Source organism: Pseudoliparis swirei, chromosome 3, assembly GCF_029220125.1.
Source record: "Pseudoliparis swirei isolate HS2019 ecotype Mariana Trench chromosome 3, NWPU_hadal_v1, whole genome shotgun sequence".
NCBI classification, from domain to species: Eukaryota; Metazoa; Chordata; class Actinopteri; order Perciformes; family Liparidae; genus Pseudoliparis; species Pseudoliparis swirei.
In genome coordinates this window covers 23,393,003-23,413,866 of record NC_079390.1, presented here as the reverse complement: position 1 = coordinate 23,413,866, position 20,864 = coordinate 23,393,003, and the positions used below count along the sequence as shown (strand labels likewise).

Here is a 20,864-nt window from a genome sequence, read left to right as displayed (position 1 = left end):
ATTTAAGGAAGAGAAGATAAAGGAGAACTATGTTAAGTAACTTTTTTAAATATTTGATATATTCAGTGCAAAAACTATATCGTGTCGCACATTTGTGAGGCTGGCTTATATGCATAGCATTGCCATGCGCAATAAAATACATGTTCAAATTTTTAATAAAATATAAAAAATTAAAAATATAACCCACAAGGTAATAATTGTGTTTGTATATTATTTGCACAACATACAACACCATGGTATAGGCCAAGTTGTCTTTATATTTAACTTTGGTATCATACTATATGCATTCTTATGAAGTATTTGGATATATTTATGTATATATATATATATATAGTAAAGTGTTATACCAAAAATTATTATTACAATATTTCAAGTTCTATATAATATTGAAGATTTCAGCTCAAATAAGTTAATTCAATTATTTTTGTTCAGTCCATAGATTTTAAACTTTGGTATCATACTATCGGCATTCTTATCATTATTTATTTACTTCTATATTTATTTTAAATATAATTTGTTTATATTTCATATTGTTCGATATAATATTGGAGAGTTCAGCTCAAATGTGAATAGATTCGCGGTTCTAAAGCGTTTCTTCTTCTCCTCTAGGTGTCTCTCGGGCTTCCGTACGAGGGTTGCCCTGTTTGTGTGTGCTGTAGTTCTGACCTCCCGCCACACGGGGGCGCTCTACGCCGTTCAAGCCCGCACGAGTTCGTGAACTTAAAGCTGTCGCAGTTTTCTAACGTGCGGGTTCACAGACACAAACAACCGTCCTACACTCGTTGTTACCCGTGGACTCTTTATTTTGTTTTTATTACCACAAGACATAAACCTCGTTGCACAGCGATGGGACGCGAGTCGAGGTAATTACCGCGTTGATTTAATAAATCGGATCGATTGTGACGGAAGTCCACGGGGCTGCTAAACTTCAGCTAGCCGTACCCGCTAAAAAACACACACACACACACACACACAGACGTTAACGCGAAAACAAACGAATCTTCTCGTTCGTCGGCGGAATGTGAATTTAAAGAAAGTGTCGTACGAATGTAGTTCAACGTCATTCTTCTTCTTTTCTTCTGGTCCTCAGACACTACAGGAAGCGCTCGGCTTCTCGGGGCCGCTCGGGCAGCCGCTCGAAGAGTCGCTCCCCGGACAAACGCTCCAAGAAGGACGATCGAGACCGGAACCGGAGGGAGCGCTCGCGCAGCCGGGACCGCCGCAGGTCCCGGTCCAGAGACAAAAAACGCGTCAGGTGGGTGGCGTTTTTATTTGTGTTGTTGCGTTGTTGTCAAATTCACAACGCGGCTGTTTGTGTGACGGTTAAAGTAACCAACAGCAGAAGAAGAAACACGGAGGACTCATTTGGCTGCAGCACCATCGTGGAGCTTTTTTTCTACCTGTGATGTTTTTATTCATTCCAGTTTAAGAATATAAAAGTTTAACCTCAAACAAATCACACTTTATTTATTTCTAGCAGGCACTGAATTATTTTGCATTTGCTCCAAAACAATATATAACCATTAGTTATATATATTATATATTAAATATGACACTTTAAAAAAATAAAATTAAAAAAGAAGAAATATATCTATATCTATAAATAATTGATAATAATGGATATAATATGATATCAAAGTTAAATATAAAAGATAAACAGTATACAACTTAATTTAATTAACACATTTAAGTTGAAAAATATGGAAACGTTTTTAAAATGTTAATTTCTTTGTTAAAACACTTAAAAATATATAATAACAATGCATATATATCTATATATAATTCATGATAAGAATGCATATAGTATGATACCAAAGATAAAGTGTAAACGTTTTCTTTTCTTCGAATGGGTGGTTAGCAGGTCTGTTTTTCAATCAGGGGGTTGGCGGATCAATCCCTGCCCTAATCGATGTGTCCTTGAGCAAGACACTTAACCCTGAGTTGCTCCCTGTAGCTGTGTCTACGGTGTGTTAATGTAACATGATGGTAAGGCGTTTTGGATAAAAGCCTCAGCTAAATGACAAGTGATGTGATGTAGTGAGAATCGTCCTCCCTCTTTGTGTTTTCATGGCTTTTATTTTTGCCGCCAAGGCGCTCCAGGAGCCGAGAGAGGAGGAGGTCCAGGAGCCGAGAGAGGAGGAGGTCCGGCAGCAGGACCCGAGCTCGGCGGTCCCGTTCTGGAAGCCCCAGCAAGAGCAGGAGGCCCGATGAAAAGTGAGACTTCTTCTTTTTAAACTAAGAAAAACACAAAAAATGAAAAAAATCACGCTGACTGTTTGTCCTCTTCTCTCGATTGTCACCTCCCCCTCCAGGTCGAGGAGCAAGGAGAAAGACAGCGTCGATCCTTTATCCGAAAAGAAAAAGATCAAAGAGGAGAAGGAGGACGAGAAGGTTGAGGACGTAAGTACCGCCTGCTCTGTTCTCGCTGACCTCCCTGAGAGGAGGAGGAGGAGCCTGTTCCTGATCTCTCCCCTTGTGTCCGGGCAGCAAGACTTTGACCAGAACAAGCTGGAGGAGGAGATGAGGAAGAGGAAGGAGCGCGTGGAGAAGTGGAGGGAGGAGCAGAGGAAGAAGGCCATCGAGAACATCGGAGAGATCAAGAGGGAACTGGAGGACATGAAGCAGGGCAAGAAGTGGAGCCTGGAGGATGACGAGGGTGAGGAGGAGGAGGAGGAGGAGGATGATGGTGTGATCACATGACCGCGGCGGAGCTCTTCTCTAACCGAGCCGCTCTGTTTTCAGACGATGACGAGGACAACTCGGCCCCGATGGAGGGAGACGACGACGACGACGACGAAGACGGGGAGGAGAAGGGCGAGAGCGAAGAGAAGGGCGAGAGCGAAGAGAAGGGCGAGAGCGAAGAGAAGGGCGAGAGCGAAGAGAAGGCGGTAAAGGAGGAGAAGAAAGAAGAAGAAGCGAAGGAAGGAGGAGAGAATGAGGAGGAGGAAAAGGAAAAGGAGGCGAAGAAGATTAAGAAGGAGAAAGAGGAGAAGGAGAAAGAGAAGGAGAGCGAGACCCCGATGGAGCAGCAGCCCGAGGAGGAGGAGGACGACGTGGACCCTCTGGACGCCTACATGGAGGAGGTGAAGCAGGAGGTGAAGAAGTTCAACATGGGAGCCATGAAGGGAAACGACAAGGTGAGGAGGAGGAGATACTGCTGATGTCACTGTGTACACATGTTATTTAAAGGGAAACTGTGAAAAGATTGATGACCCCCCCCCCCCCTTCTCCTCCTCCTCCTCCTCAGAGAGGAGCGATAATGATGGGAACCAAGGTGATGACGGTCGTCAAAACCAAGAAAGGACCAAACACTCACAAGAAGAAGGGCGAGCTGATGGAGAACGACCAGGACGCCATGGAGGTGAGCTCCCCCCACACACACACACACACACACACATATATATCCCCCCCCCCCCCCTAATGGTCCCCGCTGTCCTCAGTACTCGTCTGAGGAGGAGGAGGTGGACCTCCAGACGGCGCTGACGGGCTTCCAGACCAAACAGAGGAAGGTTCTGGAGCCCGTGGACCACAAGAAGATCCAGTATGAGACGTACCGCCGAAACTTCTACGTGGAGGTGCCCGAGCTCGCCCGGATGAGCCCGGAAGGTCGGTTCCCGGATCCAGAAGCTTGACGAGCTTCAGGCGCCCTTTGGATTACGAAAGAGTGTGTTTCTGTTGTTTTGACGCAGACGTGTACGCGTACCGGCTGGAGCTCGAAGGCATCGCCGTCAAAGGGAAGGGCTGCCCCAAACCCATCAAGACCTGGGTGCAGTGCGGCGTGTCCATGAAGATCCTCAGCGCCATGAAGAGGTGAGTCCGACCCGGCGGGCCGTCCAGACGGGGTGTCGCAACACGAGAAGTCCAAATGCACTAAAGCCCTGCCCCTTTGTGCCCCGCAGGCACGGCTACGACAAGCCCACCCCCATCCAGGCCCAGGCCATCCCGGCCATCATGTCGGGCCGAGACCTCATCGGCATCGCCAAGACCGGCAGCGGCAAGACCATCGCCTTCCTGCTGCCCATGTTCCGACACATCATGGACCAGAACCCGCTGGAGGAGTCCGAGGGGCCGATCGGTGAGCCGCGACGCCGGATCACACTCGCAGTGTCGTCTTGTTTCTTAGTGGCTGAAGTGTAACCCCCCGCCCCGCAGCCGTCATCATGACTCCCACCAGAGAGCTGGCGCTGCAGATCACCAAGGAGTGCAAGAAGTTCTCCAAGGCGCTGGGACTCCGGGTGGTGTGTGTGTACGGAGGCACGGGCATCAGCGAACAGGTACACACACACACACACACACACACACACTCGAATGTTGCCGAAGACTTTTATTGGCTTCACGTGTACTTCCTTTAAAACATTTGTAATCTAATCTACCACAGCAGCAGAGTAGAAGTCCATATTGCACAATACTGCCCAGTCTGTGGTCCCCAGAGGGCTTTATGGAACATGATGTCATCACACAGATGGACATCGTGCCCCGTGTCTCCTCCTCCGGCCCGAAGGGTCAAGCTCTGAGAGGTCGGGGGTGAACGACGTGTCCAGATTGATCCTAAAAGGAAACTTTTGATATTTTGTGTCGGTGACGAGATGGAGACCACTCCCACGTCTGTAAAGTGAAATATATAGAAGAAGCCGCCGCCAGCAGCCGGTTACTAATCCAAGAAAAGCTCCCAGTGGATTATTCTGATGACTTCTAATTGGTTGCAGCCGTAGCTTTGATGTTTTATTTAATTTGAATGATATTAAATACTGTAACGCAGTCTGAGACGAGCCGGCGCACTGCGCGCTTATACTTTGACTTATTGATGGTGATATGAAAGAGGTCGCCTCCGTGAAACGCTTACAAAAATACTAATTAAAGATGAGAAACAATGGAAATATCAGTTAAAGTAAATGTTAACTGCGTTATGTACCGGTCAATATGCCTATTTAAAAAAACGTTTCTTATGTATTTTTTTAATCTGAAGTGGCAGGTGATTGGCTGAACCACCTGTCAATCAAACATCTTCCGTCTGAAAGCCGCCTGTGGCACACGAGGCTGCGTTTGTTTGTTTGTTTGTGAACTGAAGTTGTTGTCCGACAGATTGCTGAGCTGAAGAGAGGAGCCGAGATCATCGTGTGCACGCCCGGAAGAATGATCGACATGCTGGGGGCCAACAGCGGTGAGTTGGTCCACCCCCCACCCCCCATCCCCCCTCTCCTCCCCTCCTTCCATTGCCTCATGAACCACGCCACTCAGCTGTTGACGTTGTTTGAGCGCCCCTCTGAAAATCAGGGGTGGGGGGGGTGCAGGTAGGTGGACCTGGTCCTGCAGACCCCCCCCCCCCCCCCAAGAGGCCAGCAGCAGATGGTTGGAAAGCATTTAAAAGGCACCGAGATCTAAAATCTCACCCGTCTCCCTTTTCATTGAGACTCGATCGCTGTGCATGCACATGTGAAGGAATACCGCCTTCTAAATATATATTTAATATTTTAATATGTATCTAAATATATTATTTATCTAAGTTTATTTATGTATCTAAATGTATATGTATAAATATATGTATTTATCTAAGTTTATTTATCTAAATGTATATGTATAAATATATTTATTTATCTAACTATCTATGTATATATTTATTTATCTAAATATATATTTATTTGTAAATTGATTTATTTAAATATAGATTACTATACATGTGAAGGAATACTGGAACATGTCTTGTTTATATTAGCTGACTGTGACTGTAATGCGAGTTTATATTTAACTGTCATTGTTTCCACACATGCGAGGTAATCTGTAATATGTTTCCCTTGTAGGTGAGCAGGCGCTTGGTCACATAATGATGGGGCGCCGTCTCTTGTATTGTATCTTGACTTTTACAGGTCCCTCGTTCCCCTGAGATGGTACGCAAGACCAGAGACTACAACACTCAAATCTAGATGCATTAAAACCCCACCCACTTGAAACTGTAATGACGTAACGGTGTTTTGGTCGTGAAGTAAATGTCACGTAGTCGCACCCCCCCGACCTCGGTCTCCTGTGTGTTGATTGGACAAGGCGTTTGAGGTCTGAGGCCGGTTCCCTCGTCGTTAACCGCCTCCCCTCTCGTGCTCCTCTCCTCCGCTGTGTGTAGGTCGCGTCACCAACCTGCGCAGAGCCACCTACGTGGTGCTGGATGAGGCCGACCGGATGTTCGACATGGGCTTCGAGCCTCAGGTGGGTCACATTTATTTATATATATATATATTATTTATTTGTATATATATATGTTATTTATTTATATATTATTTATTTATACTTTAATATCTATATTTTTTTCTAAGTATATAAAAATGTTATATATGTATTTTAATATATTTATATGTATATATAATATATCTAGTATATATATTTATATATCCAACTATATTTATTTTCTAAGTTTATTTATATATCTAAATATATATTTTATATTTATTTATTGAAATATTTATTTATCTAAATATATTATTTATTTATCTAAATATATATCTATATAAATTGCTGTTATTTTTTAAAATGTTAAACCGAGAGCGAGTAGACGCATTGACCTCCGCTTCCCCGTCCAGGTGATGCGCATCGTGGACAACGTGCGCCCGGACCGCCAGACGGTGATGTTCTCGGCCACCTTCCCCAGAGCCATGGAGGCGCTGGCCCGCAGGATCCTGGCCAAGCCCCTGGAGGTGCAGGTGGGGGGCCGCAGTGTGGTCTGCTCCGACGTGCAGCAGCACGTGGTGAGTCGCCTCCGCCTCTTTGCACCGCCACCTCTACCCAGACTCCGGCTTTCTGCTTCTATATTAACGTTTCCTTTCCTCGCCCTCGTTCCTGCAGCTGGTGATCGAAGAGGACAAGAAGTTCCTGAAGCTGCTGGAGATCCTGGGCCACTACCAGGAGAAGGGCTCGGTCATCATCTTTGTGGACAAGCAGGAGCACGCGGACAACCTGCTGAAGGACCTGATGAAGGCCTCCTACCCCTGCATGTCGCTTCACGGAGGTACCCATTCAATACATAACGCATATAGAATATTTATTAAATATCAGGGTTTTTTTTTCACAATATATGGTTGATTTTTGATTATTGTCTTATCTGAGGTCACTGCCTTCAGGTAGTTGGTCCAATTAGCCGTAAACATAATTATTATTATTTATTTCTCATTTTCTGCCATTAATTAAGTGTTTCTGTATTCTTTGTGTAACCATCAGTGTCTGATTTAATATAATGTGTATATATAATATTCTATTGAAAATTTATTAAATATAATTTTTGTAAGGATTTTTTAGTAGATGTTATTTTAAATATTTAAAAAATTAGTATTTTGAGAACCACTGCGATAAAATTCATTTAAAAAATGTTCTGCCGTTTAATTATGCATTTCTGTATTCTTTGTGTAACCATCAGTGTCTGATTTAAGATATAATATATATTAAATATAATTTTTTAAGGATTTTCTTAGTAGATGCTAATCTTAAATATTTAAAAATATTTATATTTTGAGAACCACTGCGAAAAAATAAATAAATCTTATTTGCAACTGTCGAAATTTATTATTTTTGACTGCGGGTTATCTCGATACTCGTATTCACTAAACCACGTGTAACCCTCTTCCTCTTCCTCCTCATCCTCAGGAATCGACCAGTACGACCGAGACAGCGTCATCAACGACTTTAAGAACGGCGCGTGCCGCCTGATGGTGGCTACGTCCGTGGCCGCCCGCGGGCTGGACGTCAAGCAGCTGATCCTGGTGGTCAACTACAACTGCCCCAACCACTACGAGGACTACGTGCACCGGGCCGGCCGCACGGGCCGGGCGGGCAACAAGGTCGGGTTCGCTTGGGACCAGACCTTCACGTTTTTGGAAGAAAAATTTGTTTTTTTTTAATGGAGATGCGTTGTGTCCTCTGTTCCTCCAGGGCTTCGCCTACACCTTCATCACGGACGACCAGGTCCGCTACGCCGGTGACATCATCAAAGCTCTGGAGCTGTCCTGCTCCCCGGTGCCGCCCGAGCTGGAGAAGCTGTGGGCCACCTTCAAGGACCAGCAGAAAGCGGTGAGACCAGATAGTGGAAACAAATGTATACGTGCAAATTAAATGTATTCGGGGTCCGCACGGTCGTGGAAAACCTGGAAAAGTCCTGGAATTTAAAAATGGTTATTTCCAAGCCTGCAAAAGTCCTTGGGAAAAAAATGAAATCCCAAAAGTTTTGTAAAAAGTCCTGGAAATGATGTTATCACATGTTCATTTACGAGTTTTACATAATTAATATGTTTTTAAATGTAAGCCGGCGTACGCTCTTTCATACTCGCCACGCAAGTTTACAGTTAAACAATAATTAGATTAGAAGAATAAACATTTATATAAACGTTTATTTTATTTTTTTATTCAAACTGTCGTCTCTTCATTTGAGTCATTTAAGGTTTTATACTGTGTGCTTTGGAATCCTCATTGTCAGTTTAAATACCACATTTTCTCTCTTTTTTCATGTTTACACTGAGATTTACCTACATGTTCTGTCATGGTCATTTGGTTTAAACATACCTGCAAACTTGTCACCTTTCGGTGAAATTCACCGTTTTGAACTCAAAATAGGTCATCCACGTGAATCGTGGAGATCCGAAGAGTTTTTGTTATGGGGGGGGGGTCACCTGGCCCGCTGGCTCGCTGCCGTTGAGATTGCAGTGAGACGCGGAGAAAAGTGTGAAGTGGTGCTCTTCGCAATAAAACATCTTTGATGGGACGTGTCGCGTCTCGGCCAATCAGCGTTCAGATGTCCACAGCGTTTGGGGGTTCAGGTTAGCTTGAATGTTAGCCCGCTACATCTGCTGCTGTCCCGCTGCACGGTGTAGCGATGCTAACAAAGTACCCGTACGTTAAACACGATGTGATTTAGCATATTTTTAGTACCGATACTTCATTAAGAGAGCGATCAGAGCGCACGCGCTGCTCCGTGTCGAGCTGTCTGCGCAGCTCACAGCAAGAGAAGAGGCGGAGCTTTAGAGACCGACTTCGGCTTAAAAAATAAAAAGATGCCAGAAGTGAAATGTTTCAGTCTGTAAAGTTCTGTAACTCTCCAGCTGCTCATCCTGATGAACTGTGTATCATCTGGTCAGAGACTAACGGCCTCATCGTGTATAATCAATGCTATGATGGAACCATGTAGTTTCATTCATATCTGGCTGTATTAATACTAATATTACTGTCATTTGTTAAGTGTTGAAAAAGTTGGTAAAAAGTGAACCATACAGATGTTTTATTTATTACTATTATAGATAAATATACCAGTCTCGTATTTATGGTACCATATTGTTTGTATGGTGTATTGAATTCTGGTATCGGGTATCATGATATTTATGGCAGGTATGTAATATGTATAGAAGTTATAATATGAGTATCGTGACAAACAGGTAGAGACAGAACAGATTCAGGGACAAGTCCATGAGGACTGTTCAGGCAACAACAAAAAAAGGAAGTTGGTTCATGAATGACTTTAACCATATTATATATAATGACAATGTATATTTGTTATTACTATCATTACAGGGCTGAGTCAGAGAGGAGGACCTTTTGTTCTTAAACTGTTTATTATCATTATTTATATTTGTGGTCAGAACAATAAAATGACTGTAGTTGTGGTTCTAAAAGCTTTGAGGCTTCAAACAACGTGGATGTGGTGTGGTGACAACAACATTGTCACCTTTTTCACCCCTCATGAGTTTGCAGGTATGTTTAAAGTCCTGGACCCCCATTGGTCACCATGTGGATGACCCCTGTGTATTTGTTTTTTCCCACAGGAGGGGAAGGTCATTAAAAGCAGCAGCGGCTTCTCTGGAAAAGGCTTCAAGTTCGACGAGACGGAACACGCGATGGCCAACGAGAGGAAGAAGCTGCAGAAAGCGGCTCTGGGGCTGCAGGACTCTGACGACGAGGACGGAGCGCTGGACGTGAGTGCCCTCTTGTGTAGATTATATATATATATATGGCCTGTAGAATAATATCTCAATATTTTTAGGCGATGTATATATCTCAAATTCATATTTTAATCTAATGTGCTAAATACTGTTTGAGTGACAGTGAGGGAGGCTGCAATCTGCAGAAACGAGACGTTTTTAACAGTCATGTGCTCTTATTTTGAAATCTTTGGAAATATTTTCTTTTGTATTGAAGTTTCTAATATATATTTAAAAAATTAAACTTTTTTATTTATTTAATATGGATTTATCTCGATTTATTCAACTGTATTGTATTTATTTATTACTGATTTGAAATGGCCGACCACCTTATTTTGAATTCACATTAGTCTTTGGAAATGATTTATTTAGTATTAAATATTAACAAAACTTTTTATTATCATTTTATTTATTTAATATAGATTTATCTTGATATATTCAACTGTATTTATGTATTATTAAATAACTTGATTGGCCAACGACATTCACTAGAAGGTCGCTTTTATTTTGAAACCACATATGTGCGTTAACCATTTTAAAAACATGGTTTTCGACCCTCTTTTTCACACGACTTGCCATCTCCGTCCCCTCCACCCACCTTTCCTCCATCCTCCTCCAGATCGAGGAGCAGATCGAGAGCATGTTCAACTCCAAGAAGCGCGTGAAGGACCTGTCCGCTCCCGGCTCGGGCGGCGGCTCGAGCCAATCGGGGTCCTCGTCGTCCTTCTCCGGAGGGATGTCCAGCAGCGGGCCGCCGTCCGCCGGGAACATCCAGAAGCTGGAGATGGCCAAGAGGCTGGCGCTCAAGATCAACGCCCTGAAGAACCTGGGCGCCGAGGCTCAGGTACGGCGAGCGGAGACAGGAAGTCATCGATTAATCAAAATGTCACTTTTTATTCGTACAAATCGAGTAAATCGCAACGTTTTAAAAGCTCCGTATTAGTAAAACAATTGTTTTTTTTCCCGTAGTTTTTCATTTCTTATTCACAGAAACTAATTTTTTCTTTACAATACATAGTTATTTATTGATTATTGTCATATCTGAGGTCACTGCCCTCAGGTTGTTGTTCCAAGTAGCCGTAAACATAATTATTAATATTTATTCCTCTTTCTTACATTAATTATGTGTTTCTGTATTCTTTATGTAACCATCATTGTCTGATTTAATATATAAAGTGTATATAATATTTATTAATATCAGTTTTTAAAGGATTTTTTAAATATATGCTAATGTTGTTATTATTTTATTTATATATATTTTGAAAAATCTAAATTTGAGAACCGCTGCAATAAAATAAAGAACTCTTATTTGCAACTTATTCGAAATGTATGTATTATATTGAATATTTTATCGAATATGTATTAAATATGAGTTTTCAAGGAATATTTAATAAATGCACATTTTAAATATTAAAAAAAATATTTGTTATTTTTCTTCCATTCATTACATTTAATTTTGTTTCTGTACCCTTTTTGGCAAGATAATCATATTTAATTGTTCTTCCCCCCCCCCCTGCAGGACGTGATGCAGCAGGCCACCAACGCCATCCTGCGCGGCGGCACCATCATGACGCCCTCGGTGTCGGCGAAGACCATCGCGGAGCAGCTGGCGGAGAAGATCAACGCCAAGCTGAACTACACGCCGGTGGAGAAGCTGGAGGAGGAGCGGCAGGCGGCCGAGCAGGCCGAGACCGTCAAGAGATACGAGGAGGAGCTGGAGATCAACGACTTCCCGCAGGTCAGCGGGGCGATGTTTATATCGTTATTTACTTCATTATTTGATCTCGTCTGGCTCCACATTTGAGTGACGGCGGTCAAACGTAAGCAAACGACATTCACATCGGTAAAAAGAGCAAAGACAAAAACACAAGGAAATTATTTAAAAATTACATTTGGTGGAAAACAACTCGCATAACGGCTGACGGCAAAATTCAGATTTCATGCCCTTTTTTAATATATATATTATTTATATATATATATTATGTAAATATATATAATTCATATATAAATAATTTATATATTATATATATATACATTATTTATATAAATAAATAATATATATATATTGAAAGCAAATATTTAATAAACTGGGGGGGTTTTCTTGCTAAAGAATACAGAAACTATTTTATAATGAAGAATAAAACATTTAAATGCTTTTTGGTCATTCTAAAACATCTTTAAATAAAGTCTAGCAGGAAGTCAAAGTGTTTCCTGTTGTTGTTGTTGTTGTTAGACGGCCAGGTGGAAGGTGACGTCTAAAGAAGCTCTGCAGAGGATCGGCGAATACTCCGAGGCCGCCATCACCATCAGAGGAACCTACTTTCCTCCAGGCAAAGAGCCCAAAGAGGGCGAGCGCAAGATCTACCTGGCCATCGAAAGTAGGCGTCGCCTAATTAATTATTCGTGAAGACATATTAATCCGCCTTTTTAAAATGTTTTTAATGCTGCTTATAAATAACCAGCGTGTCGATCCCTCCAGGCGCAAATGAACTGGCCGTGCAGAAAGCCAAGACGGAGATCACGCGGTTAATCAAGGAGGAGCTCATCAGATTAGTACGTTATCTTCTTCTTGGACTCAATAAATCTCTATTAAAAACGTTACTTATGGATATTTGTTTTGGTTTTTTTTACAGCAAAATTCCTACCAGCCGACCAGCAAAGGCCGGTACAAGGTGCTGTAGAGGCGGAGCAGCGGCCATCTCTCCAGCGCCATCAAAGTGGTTGAGGAATATTTTAGTCTATATTTTTAATAATGTTCCATTCAATTACCTCAGTTTTGTTTATATTTGTCCCCCTTTTAGTTTCCTTTGTGCTTCTCTTGAGTTTAAACAGACTATAAATACCAAACTGTCTGATGCAGCTGTGACCGGCGGGGTCACTGGACCATCTCTCATCTGCATATGTATTTTTTTTTTTTTTCATCCTTTTCATTCTGGGTCACATGTCACGCACGACCACATAGTCTTTATGAAGAAGTAGTCCGATGGAAGATGTTTTTACTTTTCCGCACAATAAAACTGTTGCTAAATAAATAAAATGTGTCCGGCTGTTTTTGAATCAACAACTCGTTCAATGTGGAATAAATAAATGTGCATTTAACAAAATTTAAAAGTGTCAATATAGACACATAAATGAAGTAAAATATATATATTTTATTGCTTCAAAGAATATTTTTTGTATGAAAACCCATCACTTTATTACCTCGGTGTATTTATATAAATATAAGTGGGAAATAAATAATTAAATATTTTTATAAATATATATATATTTTTGTATAACTTAGTGGTAAGATAGTCCTTTCTAAATTCAATTTTTTTTTATTGTTATAACTATTTGGTCATCAATATGTTTACATGTATTTATATATTTAGGAGCCTCGTTTATATCCGTATTTATTTCATATGCATATTTGTTTTATTTATATATTTAATCGTATATTCCTGCCTATTTTAATTATTCAGTAGCCTCCTTTTCTATAACCGTGTTTCGGGCCGTTTGCGGATTTTAAAAAACGGCACATATGAATATATATAAATATAATATTATATATTTCATATTTTTTAAAAGCCCGTTGTGTGTCTCAAAGTGAAAACACGTCGTTTCTGTTGAAGTGTTCTTCAGGATCGAAAGGAGAACAATCCCCCCCCCTCGCCCCCCTTGTATGTTTATCTGCGCATGCGCAGACTGCGCGCCAGTCTTTTTACATTTGAATGGAAAATGGCTGCGTTTCTCATCCAAACCTCTGGAGCTGGGCAATAATATATATATTTATATATATAAATAAAAACACCCGCCTCGACAGCAGCGCCTCGCGCACACCGACGCGCCCCGGTGAGCGGGTTTTACTCTCCGGAGAACCGACAAGAGATCCCGTGTTTTTTTAGGGGGGTGTTGGGGGGTTTGGAGAGGGGGGGGGGCTGGAAAATGGATCGAGTCTCGCTTTGAGGGATGAAAGATTATTTTTCTTTTTAACCCTTTGTTTCCTGCACAGAGATCTGCACCGAACAATCGAGAGGTACAGTAATCGGAGGGGGGGGGGGGGGGGGTCGTGCACGTCAGCGGCCATGTCGGCGGTGGGGATGCATGTGACTACAGGCGGTGTGTTGTGTTTGGCACACACACACACACACACGATACAGGAGAGTATTCATAGCCTCATTAGTTATGACAATTGTGTCGTTGCACGTGAAGAGCAGTTGTTGTGTGACTCATTGTGATTACAGGGTGTCTGTGTGTGTGTGTGTGTGTGTGTGTGTGTGTGTGTGTGTGTGTGTGTGTGTGTGTGTGTGTGTGTGTGTGTGTGTGCATGAGAGACACAGGTAAGGGGTCAGCTGCAAACCACAAAGCCTTGAGCAACACTTTAATACGGATTATGCTTGTTTTTATGGTCATAGTTACACAGTATATATATATGAATATATATTATTATTTTCGGGGACACTTTGACCTCTGACCTTCAGAGTCGGCGTTTTGAAACAAGCCAACGCTGCACACTTGGAAAATTAAATCCTGTCTAGAAAATACTCAAAAACATTTTTGTTGACACAATTCATTCATAAAATGAGAATCAAAAACATAATAAATAAATGTGTTCCCACATCTCTGTTAGTCGGAAGTTAACGAGACGTCTCCGTCCTCTCGGGTAAAACTGTGAAACGGCGTGAGAACACAAATCTCACCTTTTATTTGTCGCTTTTTGGAATTAATTTGTGTGCGACGGGCTCATTGTTGCCCCCGGTGGCCACTGGGTGTTATGGCGGCGTCACGTAAAGCTGGTCACGTGAGTCGTGGCGCTCTCTTCTTAAACCCGACGTGTCCAACATACTACCGAGGTGGATTTGTGCATCACGGGAAATGTTTTTTCAAAATAAAAGACTTCAACGATGAAGACTGACTGATTGTTTGTTAATAAAACACAACGGTTGTCTTAGACCACGTCTTTACCACGTTTAGCCTCGGAGATCAGAAATACGTGTAAATAAATAATAATGTAAAAAATGCATCCAGACTTCATTTAAAACACCGACATCAACCTTTATTGTGGAATTGAAGCTGCGATTCTTCTATTCCGTCTTCCGCCCGGCAACATAATTATTCAACCTTTGATAATGACTCAGTTGTAACTCCTCCCCCTCCAGGAGAAGATGATGCGCCAGGTGACGACCGGCGACTTCTGCATGAACAGCCGTCCGTCGTGCCTGGCGGAGGACGGCCGCCACCCGGCCTCCCACTTTGACCTCTGCGCCCAGGCCAACAAGTTCTACCCGCCCCCGCCGCCGTCCGCCCTCCAGATGACGCTGGCGCCCATGGCCTTGCCCGCCCAGGTCCACAAGCCCCTGGCGTGCCAGAGGCAGGAGACGCTGGCGGGCCCGCCCGGGGGCAAGACCTCCAAGGACCCGAAGGACGACGCCGGCGGCAGCAAGAAGAAGAGCGGCAAAGCCGGCGGGAAGCCGGGCCGGCGCGGGCGGCCTCTGGGCACCACCAAGCTGGCCGGGTACAGAACCAGCACCGGGCGGCCGCTCGGCACCACCAGGGCGGCCGGGTTCAAGACCAGCCCGGGGCGGCCGCTGGGCACCACCAGGGCGGCGGGCTACAAGGTGAGCCCGGGCCGCCCCCCCGGCAGCATCAAGGGCCTCTCCTCCCGCCTCAACAAACTGGCGTACGGCAGCGGCTGCAGCGGCGCGGCGTTCCCCTACCCGCTGCCGCACAAGGAGATCCTCTGTGAACCTTCCTGCAAGGAGAAGGCGGCCAACGAGTGAAGGCTCCGCCCCCTCGCCTCCCGTTGGATAAGAGACGCGTGGGCCAGATGCTGGGGTGAGGGGGTGTAATTATTTTCTATTCGTCGTGTTGGTGTCATCTGTGTGCCACCAAATATATAATAATAACGTTCTCCAGATCCATCGCCGTGCGTGGAGGGTGTCACTACACGTTGGGGGGGGGGGGGCTTTTTAAACGTTCTCTGGTGTCGTGTGCTTTAAACACAACTCTAAAAAACAATGTTGCATCACCGCAAACAAAGGAGGCCGTCAACGAGGACATCGAGTTGAAATGTGTCCCATTACAACTCTTTTTGTTGTTGTTTTTGTTCTTCTTTTGTTGTTGTTGTTTTTTAATTATCATTTTTCTTCTTGTTTTTGTTGTTTTTATTATGGGGTTTTTTAATAAAAAATGTTTACTCATTTTTATTCTTGTTTTTGTTGTTGTTTATTATTATTATTTTATTTTTGTTTTTATTATTTATTATTATTTTTCTTTTATTCTTATTGTTTTTGTTGTTGTTTTTGCTTTTTCGCCTTTTTGCAACAACAACAAAAACAAGAGGAAGAGACGAGTAGCAAAGCTGTTCTTCTCTATTTTAGATTGATGTGACTAGTATGCGTCACATGTGTTAGAGGGTGTGTGTGTGGGGGGGGGGGGGAGTGCCTGGCTCAGGGGCACTTTATTAATAGATGTACAGAGAATCTCACGGCCGTCACCGCTCATCGTCACGGTGATCTTTGCATATTTGCATGTGAATGTTTCCCAAAAGCTTTGTGAGTCAACGTGCGGATGTTGTTTTTGTTTTCATTGTTTGCGTCACCGTCGCTCGACACACATCATGGCAACGGAGCGTCTGGCGAGCAGGAAGCCCGAATACCTGTCTGGTTTCTGTCTGCACGCCTCAGGCCTTACGACCTTCTGGCCGACGCCCGGCGTTTTCGATGATCCTCGAATGCGTCGAGGAAGAAAATATCTGAAGAAAGATTTCAGTCGACGGAAATCTTTTTTTTTTACCGTTAGAATTCGTCAAATCTGAACAAAAATGCGTCGTTTTAGTTTTAGTGTCCCGACGAAGAAAAACACAAACTAATTATTTTTACTTTAATGTCCCATTTGGCCCAAGAAAACTTTGCCCGTTGATATTGAAGACATTGTAATCTCTGTAACGTTTAACTCACACAAGCTAACGTAAAAATAATAATAAAAACATGTATTTGCTGTAACACAAAAAACTAAAAGCCTCAAAACCTTTTTATGTATTCTTGCTCACAAACAAACACATTATATAACTAGAACGGGCACTCGGTAGAGCGCATACCTTCGCATACCACAAGATTGGGCATTGAATTATGAACATTTTGGCATTAGTTGCATGCCAATTGGATACAAATTTACCGCGCTATGGTAAAAAGAAGATTGTGACCTTTTCATGACCTTGACCTTTGACCCGATCGATCCCAAAATCTAATCAAATGGTCCCCGGATAATAACCAATCATCCCACCAAATTTCATGCGATTCGGTTTAATACTTTTTTAGTTATGCGCGTAACACGCATACAAATAAATAAATACACGGTGATCAAAACATAACCTTCCGCATTTTCAATGCGAAGGTAAATATATTACACAACGAATTGCACGACGTCGCACTGCAGCCAGGGGGCGCTGTTGCAAAACATCGTAAACTAACAACTCATATCCACGCGTGTCGAACATTATGGAAACTACAAATCCTCTGAATCGTGATCTCATTTGTTTAAAACGATTTTCACACTGCGAGCTCTGCAGACGGGGGCGCTGTTTCAAAACATCGTAAAAAAACAACTCATATTCATACGCGTTGAACATTATTTAAACTACAAATCCTCTGAATCGTGATCTCATATGTTGACACGGATTAAATTATGCGATTCCACACATTATTAAATGTTTCTACACCGTGAAGTGACTCTTTATCATGATTCAGGAATATTGACATCGTATGTTTTCTCTTTTTTCACGTTAAATGCTGTTGTTCAATAGTTTAGACGGAATGAAAAAAAAAACGATATAACATTTTTTTTTTAAAGATGTAGTCAATTTGTTTATAATATTTGTCATTTTCATAATGCGCTTATTAGAGCACTGTAGACACAGTCGACCCCATCGGGGGGGTCAGAATATGTATTGCGTTCATCATAAAAATAAAAAAACGTTGAACGTTTTGGGTTTTTCGGTTTTATTCATAAACATGCGTTTCAGTTCTCGTGAGAGAAATTCTGAAATGGTTGAATTTGGTGCAATTATCTGTTGTATGTTTGTAAGTGTACTGTGTAAACTTTGATACGATCACTTTTTATTATCGTTGTATTTTTATACCGGTGTACGAGGCGTTCAATGTCCCTTTACCAAAGAATACGACGCTATCTTCACTGTAGGCCCTTTGTGCTATTTTATTTACCTTTTATTTGATATATATATATACATATATATATATTCCGACTTCTCACTAAAAATAATCTGAGCATGACGACAGTTACTGTGTAAAATGAAAATGAAAATCACTTCCAGTTAAAGATTGTACGATTGTTTAAAATTGGTTTAAAAAGAAAGAAAATGACATTAATTTAAATCTGAGGCCATAAAAAAAAAACACGCTGGTTTCTTGAATGCATTGTAAATTGTAAATTGCTTCTCATTGACGATGTAAACTTATTTCTTTGCATCTTATCCGTATTTATATCCTCCGTTATCTATCTCATCTTTTTTCAATATCATTCTGACGTAGCCAGGTTTAATATTTAACCAGTTTTTCTTTTTCTTTTTTTTGGTCGTGTTTACGGCCGTTTGACATCTTGAAGTGTGCGTTTTATTTCCAGTGTTTACGTTGTAGTGTTTCTTTTGTTGTTGTCGAGGTGAAGGCTAATCAACACGCCAGGAGGAGGCGGAGTCACAGTGTGGGAACCCTTAAAGCATAGTTATAGAATACCTGTTCTATAACTTCTGCATCTTAAATCGGGAAAAGCTGAAGCCTGTTGTGTGGATTTGATGTCAATATTCCAGTTTAACTGGAATTCTGCTCCTGTACTGAAAAGTCTCTTCACAACTAGTAGCTCCAGTCCAGCTCCTCCTGGAGCTACTGGGACCGCTTACTGGAAATGTTTGTTTTGGTTGTTTTTATCTGGACATATGAAGCGAACGGCATCCTGCTGAGAAAAGACGGGACAGAAAACCACGAGAACAAGTTTCAGCTTTTTAGAAAACCTAGAAATGTATTATAAACGTGTTATGAAGGTGTTATAAATGTGTTATGAACCCCTTATAAACAAGTTATATATATATGTTATATACGTGTTATAAACATGTTATAAATGAGTTATAAACGTGTAATGTGTTATAAACGTGTTATGAACATGTTTTAAATGAGTTATAGATGTGTTATAAACAAGTTATATATACACATGTTATAAACGTGTTATAAACGAGTTATATATACACATGTTATAAATGTGTTATAAACACACATTTTATGAACTTGTTATAAATGAGTTATAAACATGTTATATACGTGTTATAAACATGTTATAAATGAGTTATAAGCGTGGTATAAACGTGTTATAAACATGTTATATACATGTATTATAAACGTGTTATTAATGAGTTATAAACATGTTATAAACGTGTTATGAACTTGGCAATGATTCTGACGTAATATCTACAACATTTGCCATTTTTGCTCCGTCTCCAGAATGTTTTGGATGTCAGTCACGCAGAAAACGATGGTTTTGGGCTTCAGATTACCTGAAATGGACTCGATGACTCGCCTCATTTATTGACCTTCATTGATCCTGTTGTTTTTTTCCCTGTAATATTTCAAGTTAAATCAGCGCACATGAAGCGATAGTTTGTTTTTATATTAGACGACGATTTCCAGAAAACACAACCTCATGTTTTGAGTGTTTCTGAGTTGTTCCTGAGAGCGTGATGCCTGTAAAGCTTTCCACGAGTCTCAATTTATTTCTGCATGATTGTTGTGGAATGTTGAAAAGTTGTGTAATAAATCTGAAAGTAACATTCTGCTGACATGTTGTCTTGAGGTTTTTTCCTTTTGCAAAACGAGTCTTTGTTTATTTCACTGAAACTTAAACCAACACGTTTGAATGATTGTTTGTGACAGCGAGAGGAAGAACACAGTGCCATTGTTTTCCAGGATCCCAGTTTATTGATTCATAACAAGTCAACCGTCTATTTATTTGCAGGATTTTAAACATTGACTCGTTCACAAATGTTTCCAAAGGATTGTTACTTAAAGAGAATTAGAAAACTGTATTTCAGAGGGTTAAAAAGTTGAGTGAATTATAAAATTTATGAACATGAAGATACAATATATATATATAAATAAAAAATTATGTTTTGTATGAGATTAACTTGGCAGATGCTCAACGGCACACAGACATGTAATGTATTAAAAAGTTGAGTGAATATTAAAATTTATGTACATGAAGATAAAACATATATATAATGTCCTATATGACATTAATTTGGCAGATGCTCAAAAAATCTAATCCCAATAGATTATTTAGATTTTTCATATATATATACAGTATTTATATATATATATATATATATGGGCATTTTAGTCATATACATGACTAAAATATAATAAGACAAAAATATATAGAAAGCCATCTTCCCGATTTCAATGAATTGCTCCGATGCAAAGAAAACCACATAAATCCACTAAAAGGTCCCAGTGCGGACACACCTGGACCTCCACCTGGACCTCCACCTGGACCTCCACCTGGACCTCCACCTGGACCTCCACCTGGACCTCCACCTGGATGCAGCTCATGCAGTAGCTGTGCCCGCACGGGGCGGTCACCGGGATCCGGAGGAGGTCCAGACAGACGGGACAGCTCAGCTTCTCTCCATCATGCTCGATCCCGCACCACGCCATGTCTTCTCTGGAGCGGCGGTCCCGGTTGCAGATAAGCGCTGTGCTCGCGTCCTCATCCGATGAGCTCCTGCAGTTGGATCGCCTTTACGCCCAGACGCCGGCAGATCTGTGGAAGGGGAGGGAGCGAGAAAAACCAGAGATTAATCATCTTTGATTTGGTGGATCCTCCCACTCCTCAACAGCATGGAAACAAGAGTCGCCGTCTGGGTTTTTCAAGTTG

General features: G+C 41.8%; 2 protein-coding genes across 3 annotated transcripts; both read left to right on the top strand.

Moving 5' to 3' along the window:
- Positions 1 to 711: 711 nt before the first annotated feature.
- On the top strand, positions 712 to 12,984 carry ddx46 (DEAD (Asp-Glu-Ala-Asp) box polypeptide 46). Of its 2 annotated transcripts, none has more exons than XM_056441431.1 (23): positions 712 to 863; positions 1,091 to 1,255; positions 2,101 to 2,214; positions 2,313 to 2,400; positions 2,488 to 2,656; positions 2,743 to 3,137; positions 3,248 to 3,361; positions 3,441 to 3,606; positions 3,690 to 3,810; positions 3,900 to 4,075; positions 4,153 to 4,274; positions 5,083 to 5,161; positions 6,116 to 6,198; positions 6,570 to 6,734; positions 6,832 to 6,994; positions 7,627 to 7,820; positions 7,912 to 8,049; positions 9,792 to 9,941; positions 10,567 to 10,791; positions 11,467 to 11,685; positions 12,181 to 12,325; positions 12,427 to 12,500; positions 12,581 to 12,984. In XM_056441431.1, the coding sequence occupies exons 1-23, from the start codon at positions 847 to 849 to the stop codon at positions 12,626 to 12,628; spliced, it is 3,330 nt and encodes a 1,109-aa protein (XP_056297406.1). In that variant the 5' UTR covers positions 712 to 846; the 3' UTR covers positions 12,629 to 12,984. The 2 variants fall into 2 exon arrangements, with proteins under 2 accessions (XP_056297406.1, XP_056297396.1); XM_056441421.1 differs by having other exon boundaries at positions 2,092 to 2,214.
- Positions 12,985 to 13,875: 891 nt separating this feature from the next.
- Positions 13,876 to 16,130, top strand: c3h5orf24 (chromosome 3 C5orf24 homolog). Its single transcript, XM_056442022.1, has 2 exons — positions 13,876 to 13,962; positions 15,086 to 16,130. Exon 2 carries the CDS (start codon positions 15,092 to 15,094, stop codon positions 15,704 to 15,706), a length of 615 nt encoding a protein of 204 aa, XP_056297997.1. The 5' UTR covers positions 13,876 to 13,962; positions 15,086 to 15,091; the 3' UTR covers positions 15,707 to 16,130.
- The last annotated feature ends 4,734 nt before the right edge of the window (positions 16,131 to 20,864 follow it).

Coding starts and splice junctions, on each gene's coding strand:
- ddx46 (XM_056441421.1), top strand. Junction 2,215..2,312: donor AGCAGGAGGCCCGATGAAAA/GTGAGACTTCTT, acceptor CTCCCCCTCCAG/GTCGAGGAGCAAGGAGAAAG. Junction 8,050..9,791: donor TCAAGGACCAGCAGAAAGCG/GTGAGACCAGAT, acceptor TTTTTCCCACAG/GAGGGGAAGGTCATTAAAAG.
- c3h5orf24 (XM_056442022.1), top strand. CDS start 15,092: ATGATGCGCCAGGTGACGACCGGCGACTTCTGCATGAACAGCCGTCCG.